The 12150-nt window shown below is 45.6% G+C and overlaps 1 protein-coding gene across 6 annotated transcripts in view; it reads left to right on the top strand.

Annotated features, from left to right (window-relative positions):
- CEP89 (centrosomal protein 89) overlaps positions 1 to 12150 on the top strand; it is a 119409-nt gene that overhangs the window by 38080 nt on the left and 69179 nt on the right. For 4 of the 6 annotated variants that reach the window (XM_075940115.2, XM_075940112.2, XM_075940114.2 and 1 more), the window contains 2 exons: positions 4980 to 5063; positions 6594 to 6697. In XM_075940115.2, the coding sequence (XP_075796230.2) occupies positions 4980 to 5063; positions 6594 to 6697 (188 nt within the window). Of the gene's footprint in view, positions 1 to 4979; positions 5064 to 6593; positions 6702 to 12150 lie in introns of all 6 variants that reach the window. The other 2 variants (XM_075940118.2, XM_075940113.2) reach the window with 1 other exon arrangement.

Raw genomic sequence — 12150 nt, 5'->3', positions numbered from 1 at the left:
TTGTTTTGGTGCAAGCAGCAGTTTTTCCCTAGGTATGGAGCAGGAGAGACGGACTCCTGAGTGCTTAACTGTTTTTTCTTTTCTCTTTTGTAACTAAGAATTACAGTCCATGGAGAATCCCTGAATCTATTTCAATTTATGGCTTTTATACCCCGTCATCTACTATGCTTGCAACAGGGGATTTATTTTAATAATAAAAGTGTTTTCTTTTTGTTGTGGTTGACTGGTATTGGTTGATTTTTTTTGTCCTTAAACCTATGTGCCTAAGTGAAACCATGTTACCTGGGAGAAGCAGAGCCCCATTGCTCTCTGCGGATTATCTCTGTTTGTTTTCCCAACTCCAAGCAAAACAGAGGTTAGGGTAGGGGGGAGAACACCCTTGTGGATCACCTCAACCTGTCGTTTCAGTCCCATGAGTGGTCTTTTCAAGCGTACATTGCTCTTTCCATTTTCCACAACTTGAGTTATCCTCAGGTGGACCTGTTTGTGACCCATCTCAACAGGAAGTGCCAGTGATTTTGCTCCTTCCAGGGAGCACAGCACAAGGTCACTGTTGGATGCTTTCCACCTGATGTGGATGGAGCAGTTGCTCTATATGTTCCTCTCAATGCCCACTAATAACCAGAGTCCTCCTCAAAATTTGACAGGACAAAGCGGCAATCATTCTGATCATACCAGCATGGCCGAGGCAGCATTGGTTCACCATGTTCCTATCCCTATCAGTGGCTGGGCCCATAACACTCCACCTGGTGCCAAAGCTGCTGATCCAGCAATTTGATGGGTCAAGCTTAGTGTCACTCCAGCTCACAGGTGCTCCGTAGCTGAACTGACTTGGACTCGGTCAAGGTTGATCTTATTGATAGTCATAAGCCTTTTGCCAGGGCAACATACCTAGCTACATAGAAGCAGTTCACCCTGTGTTGCCTTGCTATTGGGTACCCCTCTCCCAATAGGTCTCAGTCCTGGTGCTCCTAGACTACCTCTTGTCTTTAAAGCAACAGGGTTTGGCCATCTTATCCATTAAAGTGCACCTGGCAGGTATTTCTGCCTTCCACCTGGGGTCCGGACTTATGTTGCTCTTTGGGGACCTGGTATTGGGATGTTTCTTTAAAGAGTTGGATTGGCTTTATCCTCCGGTGTGACTGTCTTTTCTTCTTTGGGACTTGAATTTGATTCTCTTGGCTTACAGCCCCTCCATTTGAGCCCCTGGCCGCCTGTTCTTTAGACTACTTCTTGTATAAGGTGGCCTTCCTGGTAGCGATTACTTCAAACAGACAGGTGTCAGACCTACAGACTTTTACCTCTGAGCCCCTTATACTATTGTTTAAAAAGACATGGTGCAGCTGCAACCGCATCTTGCTTTTCTGCCCATGTCGCCTTTCCATGTCAATCAGGAAATTTTTCTCTTTATTCTTCCCAAAGCCACATACCACAGACAAGGAAAGGTTGCTGCACTCCCTAGATCTCAGACATGCCCTAACACCATGGTCACCAACCAGAAGATCGTGAGCTACCGGTAGATCTCAGGGGCTCTAAGAATAGCTCTTGAGCCCTCTCTGAACTGTGCACCTGCGCAGTACATTTACATTAGATTTCCTCATTTAAGGAGCAGCTACTCACTGAGCAACAACACAGGTGAGTAGCTGCGAGGAATGGTGGGAGCTGGGAGGTCGGGAGGGCTGAAACACCCCAGCCAGCTGACTGTGGCTTTCACAGCTGGAGCTAGGGGCAGCCTCCCTGGGCAGAGCACAGGGCAGCCGGGCTGGAGGGAAGAGAAGCAGCTGCCCGGCCAGCTGGCGATGGTGCTCAGCCAGGGTGCACCACTCTCCACGTGGGCTGGCGCAGAGGAGAAGCTGCCTAGACTGCTGGCTGTGGCATTCAGCCCAGAGGAGGCTGAACCTCGCTCCAGCTGATTGGGTGGCTTCCCCTCTGTGCCTGCCCATGTGGAGCTCATTGGCACCCTGGCTGAGCACTATGGCCTGCTGGCCGGGCAGCCGCTTTTCTTCGCTCCAGCCCGGCTGCCCTGCGGTCAGATTGGAGGGAGCGCGGGTCGGAGGCTTCCCTCCGTGGCTGGTGTAGGGAACTCCCTGCCCCCAACCTTGTTCCCTCTCCTCTGCCCCAAACTTGTCCCCTGCCCTCCTGGCCCCTTGTTCCCTCTCCCTTGTCCCCCTGGCCCTGCTGCAGAAACCTGCTCCCCCTGCAGAAACTTGTCCCCTGGCAACCTGCCCCCCCTGCAGAAACCAGTTCCTTCTGGCACCCTGTCTCCTACTACAGAAACCTGTCTCCCTGCTCCCCTCTGCAGAAACCTGTCCCCCCCAGCACCCTGTCCCCTGCTGCAGAAACCTGTCCTGGCACTCTGCCCCCTCTCCCCTGCCCCCACTGGCACCCTGTTCCCTGCTCCAGAACCCACTAGCACCCCTCCCCTGTATTGTGTCCCCTGCTCCCAAATGACTTTTCTATGGGTCAGTGACCCCTGAATCAAGGCAGGTTCCCTGCCATTCTCATAAATAAAGACAATGCAGAAACTTTTTGTGTTTAACATAGTATTCTTTTTAAAAATGAAGCCTGGCCAACAAACCCCCAATTGGGGCCAAGCCCCCATCTGGCCACAATCACTCCTTCCCCAGACCCTAGATCTGAGCCTATCAAACACTGGAACCTCATGCCCTCAGCCCCTCACATACACCAACCCAAATTCCTGCATCCTCACATCCGCAAGCCTGTGTCTTGCTTAGTATCCCAACACTGCCCAGCCTGGAGCCCCCTCCCCAAGCCACTGTCCCCTTCTCCACCTCCTCCTGCATCCAGCTTGCACCACTCACCCCTTCCCACACCCAAATCCCTCATTCCCACCCCAGAGCCTACACATCCTGTCTCAACACAGCAAGGGTCCAGCTAGACTACAGGAGTTTTTCAGGATTCTGGAGATATCCCAGAAAAACTCTTCTGCATCCAGGGTTGCGTTTGTTGTTCCGCTTTTTTAGTGGAAGAGCAAACAAGCTCTTTTGGTCACCCCTATATTCCTCTTTCCACAAGGAATAAGGTGGCTTCCAAAAGAAGGGGTTTTTTTCTGACATTTGGTCCAGTGTAGATAGGCCAAATGTTGGAAAAACCTCTTCCTACAGAAGAATTAAAAAAAAAAGCAGCAGTATAAGGATTGGGGATAGCAAGTGATGGAGAGAAGGAGAATAGATAGGGCAGGGCTTCAAGGAAGGGGCGGGCTTCAAGGAAGGGACGGGGCCGTAGATCTTGGCTTGGTCTGTCATTTAAAAAGTGATCTTGGGTGTAAAAAGGTTGGAGACCACTGCCCTAACATTTATCTGAAGTGTACTAAACTGTTCCTACGGGACTGAGGCATCTCCACAGTGGGCTGCATGAAGGACCACCCAATTGCATCTTAGCACCTTTCGTCCTGGATCACCACATGCATCAAACCATGTTATGACTTGGCCAAGGTGCCAATTCTGCCTATCACAGCCCACTCCGCTTGGGGTCAAGCCTCGTCAACAACCTTTCTGGCTCAAGTCCTGATTCATGACCGATCTGCAGGGCAGCTACGTGGTCCTCTGTGCACACCTTCACAACTCATTATGCTCTTTACCAGCAATCCCAGGGGTGATGTGGTATTAGGCAGAGCTATACAACACTTGGCAATGAGTTAAGGTCCGAGCCCTCCTGTGGTAAGTCACATTGGAATGCACATGAGTGATCACTTGAAGAAGAAAGAACGGATACTTACTTTTGTAACTTGTTCTTCAAGATGTGTAGCTCGTGTCCATTCCAGACCCATCTGCTTGCTTGCTTCTCCTTGTCAGATTATTCTGGCAAGAAGGAATTAAAGCAGGATTTGGGTCAGTAGGGGTATATATATAGTGCCATGAGGTGTCCCAACAGGGGTGTCACAACCCCAACAATCATGCATGTGGTGCATGTGCACACACATTGGAAAGGGCATGGGAAACCTATCTCGAAGAACAACAGTTACAGAGGTAAGTAACTGTTCTTTCCTCCAACTTATATGTATGGTCCAAGACACGTTTATGCAGGTACATAATTTTAAACATGTGACTAGCCTCATTGACTTTCATCTTGGATTTAGAATTTGGCATTGTAGTGAAAAAAATGCTCTTATTATAGTGAAGGCATTGTGGCATGTGGTTTTGTCAGATCACATAAACTACGCAGGATCAAACTTTACCAGCGTTTGTCTTAATAATGTCCAAGAAAAAATTAGACATTCTAGTTGGCCTGTAAATGCCTGCATAAACCCTGCACCTTTGCCTGCACAGTGTATGAACACCAAAAGCACGGTGAGTACATTCAAGCAAGGTGAGTACATTGGAGTTCAGTCAGTGGATGTATGTTAAAGTGGACTACACCTCTTTACAGTCAGAATTATGGAGGACCTGCAGGGCGTGAGGTTTATTGTTTTTCAGGTAGCCAGGACTAGGGTTCACCAGTTGAGCAGTTCCGTCTCAGCTCTGGCTTTTGCTGCTTACACATGCATATGAGAGCCAGAATTTAGCACACAGGCTGAACCTGTGGTGCTAAACCACCTTCTGGGAGGTACTAAATTCCCATTGAAATTAAGGGGATTCTGACTTTTTTGTGAATTGATGTACAATATCTTTTATATTGCTCATTATAAGAAATTCTATTAGCTAGTGTGTCCCTTGAACTCCTAATGAAATGACCCACAGATGAAGTTAATGGGAATTGAGAAAACATAACAGAATGTAAAATCAGGCCTTATTTTTTTCTTAAAAAATTTCATCTTTTCATAAATGTTTACACAATCTATTGTCCTGTGTACTGTGCAGAGTTCTACATTTTCAGTATATTTCATTTTACTTAAACCCTGACTTGAATCTGACTACATTAAAAATTAAATATAGAACTAAAAAAGGAACCTAAAATATTTATAATATGTTTTTGACTATATTTCTATGGATTAAAATACATTCTGTCTTTTCCTTCAGCTGGATATGAAATATTTGTCACCTCTCCTATTGGCGTATGAAGACAGAATGCGAGAAAAGGATGATTTAAATCTTGCACATGAGGCAAGTTGGAAAATAATTAAAAAAATAATAGTAACTGGAAATAAGTAGGAACATCTCACAAGCTGTTAATTCTTAAAGGGACCTTGCCAAAGCTGTTGGAGGACTAAAACTAGAACTAGTTTTGCTCTGATTCTTACCTTGCATACACATTATGCCATCTGCTTTTTCTGCCTTCTTTTGTTTTGTTTTTGTGAGCCGATGCAGCATTGAGATGTACAAGAACTATCCTCTCATAGTGAAAATCAGAGTAAACAGACTTTGTACAAAGGTCTCAACTGCAATTTGGAATGGAAACAATTCACTCTCAGAACCAATAGGGAAGATTTTAAGATTACATTGCAGCTCCCACTACTCAAGCCACAGGTTTTAATAGTGCCAGCTGCCTTCTTCCACCTTGTCTGGTTAGGTTGCCAGGGTGTGTGGTTTTTAATTGGAATGCCAAGTCAAAAAGGGACCCAGCACAGCTGACTGGACCCTTAAAATTCTGGTTAGACCCACAACTGGCAAACCTCTGTCATATCCCTCCAGCTTTTAAGTGCGAGGGCAGCTGGAGGACGCAGTGCATTTCTCCTGCCCGCAGTGTAGATGCTGTCCTAAAGAGCTGTGGTGGCAATGCCTATGGATGGGGTTAGTGTGCTGCAGGTTCCTGGAGCTGCCTGAGGTAAGCACTGCCTGGAATCCACATCCTGAACTGCATCCCAATCCTCTGTCCCAGCCCTGAATGCCCTCCCAAAACAAATACCCTCCCAGAGCCTGCACCCCGTCCCACACTTTGGCTCTAGCCCTAAGCCCTTTCCCATACTCCTAGCCCATTGGCCCTAGCCCAGAGCCCCCTCCTGCACTCCAATCCAACTTCAGTGCTTGCACCCCCAGCCATAGCCCTCAGCCCCCAACTCTTGCCCTAGCTCAAAGCCCCCTCCTGTACTATGAACCCCTCATTTATGGCCCCACGCAAGACCCCACACCCCAAGCCTAGAGCCCGTACCCTCTCCCACACTCCAACTGCCTGCCTCAGTCTGATACTCCCCCCTCTGAACTCCTTGGCCCCAGCCCAAAGTCCTCTCCTGTACTCCAATGTTTTTCTTCCTCAAGGATAAAATTGGTAAACAGAACAGAAGACAAATAGGGCTAAGTTCACCGTAATATCTTTCTTTAATCAAGAATACTGAAAAATTAATAGCATCATCTGGTAATGCCAATAAACCTCCATTTTTCAGGAGGCTGTAATTTAGTTGTTTGAAAGGAAATGAAACCTAAATTACTCGATTTTTTTTAAAACAAAAGTGTGCGCGCACGTGTGTGCATGTGTGTGTATACAAACACAAATAAAATTACATCATTTAAGCAGTTTTCAGTTTAGATATGGATATGCTTCCTTCAGCAGCACTGATACTAGCAAACACAGTTAAAGATGGGCAGCCAAGTAAACCAATGTGATGTTCTTGCCAGGAAGATATAAACACACTCAATTGTAAGTTAAACAAAATATGTACATTCTGGGATTTTTGTGAGAATTTGTTTGTTTTCTAGGACGATATGAAGAAGTTAAGGATACAAGTTGAAGAATTGGTGAATGAGAATGAACAACTGCACCAGCAATTAAATAAAAATAGTTCTGTCACCCTAAAGGAATGGCAAGTGGATTTTGCTTTTATATATTAGAAATTAATGAAAAAATACTACTCTTATAATCTTCAGAGGGGTAGCCAAGTTAGTCTGTACAGGATAAACTTAAAAAAACCAAATAGTATGGTAGCACAGCATGTAGATGGTATCCTGAGCTTTCATGGGCACAGCCCACTTCTTCCCATAACTGGAGTGTTGTATGTCTAGAACCAAAACAAATGTGGGGGGGCAGAGAGGGGGGAAACAAAATGCTACTCTTATATGAACAACCTTTTAAGAGCATATAAACATGATGGCTGAAATCCAGGCAACATATAAATCAATGGGAATTTGATTTTGAAACTTAATCCCTTAATGTCAAATACTCATACCAGTAGGGAAGATTTTATACATTAGATAACACTTTTGTACACGAGGCAAATCTTAACTAATCTTCATTATATCTGTGATATTTCTGAGACATTAGATCAGAGTGGTTGTCAGTCTTTGATCTAATTTGAAGTGAAGTTCATAACTCAAAAGTGAAGAGTCAGTATGCACGGTACACTTACCATTTCTCTATAAAAAATCTCTCAGATGTTTTAATCAATCAATTTACTTATCTTACTTTACTTATTTTACTTGATTTTACATTTAATTCAGGTTATTCAGCTTTACCCGACCTGACTACTTCTGTTGCTTCTCTTCTCAGTCATTACAAAGGCTCTCCACCTGTGGAATTTGGAGGCCATCCAATGTTGTTGCTAGATGTTCCAAAACTAAGCTCTACCTTTCAGCTCAGTCCACCTAGATTTTCTTCCTTTGGTGGTAGAATAAGTTTGCAATTCAGTTTCTTTCAACTATTTTGTTTTAAAAGCTCTTGTTTGTTTTTGCACAGTTGTGGTTTAGATCCCCGCTCCCCCACTCTCCTCAGTTTGAATAATTGAAATTTCAGGAAGACAGATTTTAGTAAACTCAGAGAAGCTGGTATGTAAGGACCCATGGGAAGCAAGCCTAAGAGGGAGAACAACTGAAGAGAGTTGGTAGTTTTTCAAAGGGACATTATTAAGGGCCCAAAAGCAAACTATTCCATTGCATAGGAAAGATAGAAAGTTTGGCAAAAAAAGCCTTGGCTTAACCAGGAGATCTTGCATGATCTAAAAACCAAAAAGGAGACATATAAAAAGTGGAAACCAGGTTTGATGATGAAGGGATGCCTAACAGTGAATGCTAGTGGAAATGGGCTAGATTTAGAAGTTAAAATTAAAAAAAAGTTAAAAATGACTTAGAAAAGTTAGATGTCTGCAGTTCACCAGGGCCTGATGAAATGCATCCTAGAATACTCCAGGAGCTGAGAGGAGGTATCTGAGCCTTTAGCTATCATCTTTGAAAAATCCTGGAAGTTCAAAGAGATTCCAGAAGATGGAAAAAGGGCAAATATAGTGCCGTCTATAAAAAGGGAAATAAGAACAACCCAGGAAACTACAGACCAGTTAGTTTAACTTCTGTGACACTTGAAAAAAAAAAAAAGATTCTGGGATGCATTAACAAGGGAGTTGTGAGCAAGATAGAAGTCATTCTTCCCCTCTACTCTGCGCTGATTAGGCTTCAATTGGAGTATTGTGTCTAGTTGTGGGCACCACATTTCAAGAAAGATGTGGAGAAACTGGAGAAGGTCCAGAGAAGAGCAACAAAATTGATTAAAGGTCTAGAGAACATGACCTATGAAGGAATACTGAAAGAATTGGGCTTGTTTAGTTCGGAAAGGAGAAGACTAAGAGGGGACATGATAGGTATCTAAAAGGGTATCACAGGGACGAGGGGGAAAATTGTTCTCATTTGCCTCCGATGATAGGACAAGAAGCAATGGGCTTAAACTGCAGTAAGGGAGGTTTAGGTTGGATATTGGGAAAAACTTCCCATCTGTCAGGGAGGTTAAACCCTGGAATAAATTGCCTACGGGGAGGTTGTGGAATCTCTATCACTGGAGACGGTTAAGGGCAGGTTAGACAGACATCTGTCAGGGATTATCTAGATGGTGCTTGGTCCTGCCTTGAGGGCGGCAGACTGGACTTGATGATCTCTTGAGGTCCCTTCCAGTTCTAGTATTCTGTGATGCTATGAAATAGCAACATGGTGATGATAATCACCTGGATCTGCTGTTTTAACACCTAATTGCTGAACTCTGCTTCCACTCAGGCATGTGTATCAGAACTGCCCTTCAAATACTTGGCTTAAATCTAGGTGGTGTTCCCTGTGTGAGCAGCATTTACAGGTTCTGTAGAAGCGACAAGGAATCCTGTGGCACCTTATATTGACTAACAGATGTATTGGAGCATAAGCTTTTGTGGGCAAAGACCCACTTCGTCAGATGCATGTCAATAGAGGATCAATTATGCCCTTCCTGTACCCAGCTAGCTGACCTTCACATTGCATGTCAGGTATGGTGCTTAGAGTCACATTGGTATGTGAGCTCCCCACTCTGCACCAAGAAACTGGAACAGGGAAAGAAGCAAGACTTCTCCACAACTCCTCTTTCTGCTACTAGAAATTGGGAAATTTTCAGCACACTCAAGGGGGAAGTCTTACAAATCCCAGAGAATCTTGAGTCCCCAAAAGGAAAAAAAAAGTGTCCATTACAAGGTAGCAATTAATATAGTTAATGAGTAAGTTGGGTGAAAATTAGGGGTTAAATCTCTTCTCAATTCCTTTCTCCTTCTCTGGGAGTGTTTGTTGGAGCTTTTGATTCCATTAACAGAAAGACCCTGTAGAAGGCACTGAAGAGGTATGATTTTAGCAGCAAGTTGATTCACATATTGCAGTCTGTATGGCATAAGTTGGCATACAAATTTGTGTTAGCAGCTGATTTGAAATGAAAACGAGTCTGGAAGGGATACATACTCAGTCTATTACTTTTTGCTTTATATTTAGAAAAACATCTTGTTTAACCCCATTAGTAAAATAGGTGAGGTGACAAAATGTTGGGGCAATTTATCAATCACCTTGATTTTGTAGACAGTATTTTGATAATGCCAGTGGAGGAACACAATCAGTAAACAGCAACTAAATTGTATACAACAGTCAGAAAATGGGGATTAAATACGAATCAACAAAACAATCAAACTAATGATAATATCAAGGAACAGGCTAACCTAAACATTAATGGTGTATAGTGATAGAAATGTAGCCGTGTTAGTCTGGGGTAGCTGAAGCAAAATGCAGGACAATGTAGCACCGTCTGCTATGTACATTGGACAAACATCTCAGACACTTCGCCAAAGGATTAATGCCCACAAAACAGATATCAGACAAGATCACAAAGAAAAAACAGTTTCTTCTTCGGGTAGTCCCCGTGGGTGCTCCACTTCTGGTGTTGGGCTGGTCCCGGCGCCGCAAATCGGAGCTTTAACAGAGCTGTGTGTGTGTGTGTGGTCGGGCAGCGCGCGTGCACTCCCGTTTCGCGCCTTTCATCTACCACGCGCTGCCCGGCTCCCGCCAGTTCTTCTCATCCGCCTTGGGTCGCAGACGGAGCTTCCCTACTCAAGCCGGGCACTTCTCGTTCGAGGGTAACCCGCGCTCCATCAGTCAATAAGCCGGCCGGCACTTCAGAGTCTCGTCAGCCCACTGCTCGGGATCCTCACCCGGCACCGGGGCTTCTTAAAGAGACAGACGCAGTGGCACCAGTTGTATCATCCGTGCCAGCTGCTGAAGGGCTTTTAACCATGGCCCCCCACAGGGAGCTGTCCTCAGCACCGGCAGGGAATCAGCGTGCTCATACTCAGATGCCTGCTTCACAGCCCTTAACCCTTCACTCTCCAGGCTCTACTCAGCCAGCAGCATCAACACAAAAATCAAATGCCCAGGGAATCTCCCAGTGTGCCTCGCCAAGGTCTCACCACGAGCCATCCCCTCACCGCTGTGCATCTTCGCACCACGCAAGAGACCATGGGCATTATTACCACCGCAGTCTCTCATCTCGTCACTACTATGATAGAGAGCGTAGCTGTTCACACCAGAGATATTCGAGATCTCCTTCTCCGGCGAGACGCTCACAATCACCAACTCATTCACCTAGAAGTACATATTACGCCAGGTATGACAGCACTAGATCTTCTGGACGCTTCTCCCCTGCAAGGTCTGGCCGGCACTATTCTCATCGTTATAGACCGGACTATCTTGAATCATCTCATCGCAGTCACTCTCGGTCTCATCGCAGGTCTCCATGTTCCTGTAGATCAGTTAGTCCACGCTCTGGGCGCTCGGAGATCTCCAAACGTTCTCCGCTACGACGTCCCGTATCTTCTCGTTCCCCCACGCATTGTTCTCAAATGTCGGACCTAGAGGAAGGGCAACTCTCGGAAGGTGAGCAGGATATGTCCCCAAATGCCAGTTCACCACAGCCCTCTAGGGATGAATCACTGTCTATGGGCGAGAAGTCTCCACCGGATGATCTTAAGGAATTCCAAGACCTGTTTAAACGTGTAGCGCAATCTCAGGAAGTGCAGCTCACTGAGTCTCAAGCTAAACAGCATAAGCTGTTTAAGAATCTGCACCCTAAACAACAGAGAAAGATTGCACTCCCGGTAGATGAAGCCATCTTAGAAGTGGCACAGGATATCTGGCAGACGCCAACATCGATACCGCCAACTAATAAGAAAATTGATAAGAAGTATTTTGTTTCATCCAAAGGACTGGATTTTCTTTTCAATCACCCTCAGCCGAATTCCCTGATAGTGGATGCGGTTCGTCACAAGAACAAAATGCCCCAATTCAAGAATTCCCTACCGGATAGGGAGACAAAGAAATTGGACCACTTTGGTCGGAAAGTTTACTCCTCCTCAACCTTGTTACTGCGGGTTGCCAATTATGCTGCTCTGTTATCGAACCATAACTTTGATAATTACTCTAAGTTACCGGAACTCATGCAGCACCTCCCTGACAGTAAGAAGTCTCTCCTTAGATCGGTTGTCCAGGAAGGTTTCACCGCATGTAGAACAGCCCTTCAGATAGCCGCGGACATTGTTGACACAGCCGCGCGAGCAATGGCAACAGGCATTGCGATGAGGAGAGCTTCCTGGCTACTGTCAGCGGGAGCCCCTAAGGAGTTGAATTCCAAAGTGGAAGATTTACCCTTTGATTGTCAGAAGTTGTTTGCCTCTACTACCGATGAGATCCTCCATTCTGGCAAGGACTCTCGTATGACCCTTCGTTCTCTGGGGACGTACACGTCACCTTTTAAACGCAGACGATACTACCCCTTCCAGAGGAGATATGATTATTTCCCCTATAAGCAACAGCAGCAGCAGCAACAGCAGCGTGGATTTGACCAGTCTAGATTCAGACAGCGCCCTCAGCGCAAACGTCAGCAACAGAACCGCTCTGCTGCTCGACCTTCCCAGAAGCAGCAGGTTTGACTCCCGTGCAGAGGACGCGAACATGTCTCCACCGGTCACCACTCGGAAGCCTGCGATCACCACCACCA

The sequence above is a fragment of the Pelodiscus sinensis genome, chromosome 12 (assembly GCF_052426305.1).
Source record: "Pelodiscus sinensis isolate ZL-2025 chromosome 12, ASM5242630v1, whole genome shotgun sequence".
Taxonomy (NCBI): Eukaryota; Metazoa; Chordata; order Testudines; family Trionychidae; genus Pelodiscus; species Pelodiscus sinensis.
Note: the sequence above shows the minus strand (reverse complement) of the source record. Positions and strands in the feature narration are given on the sequence as shown.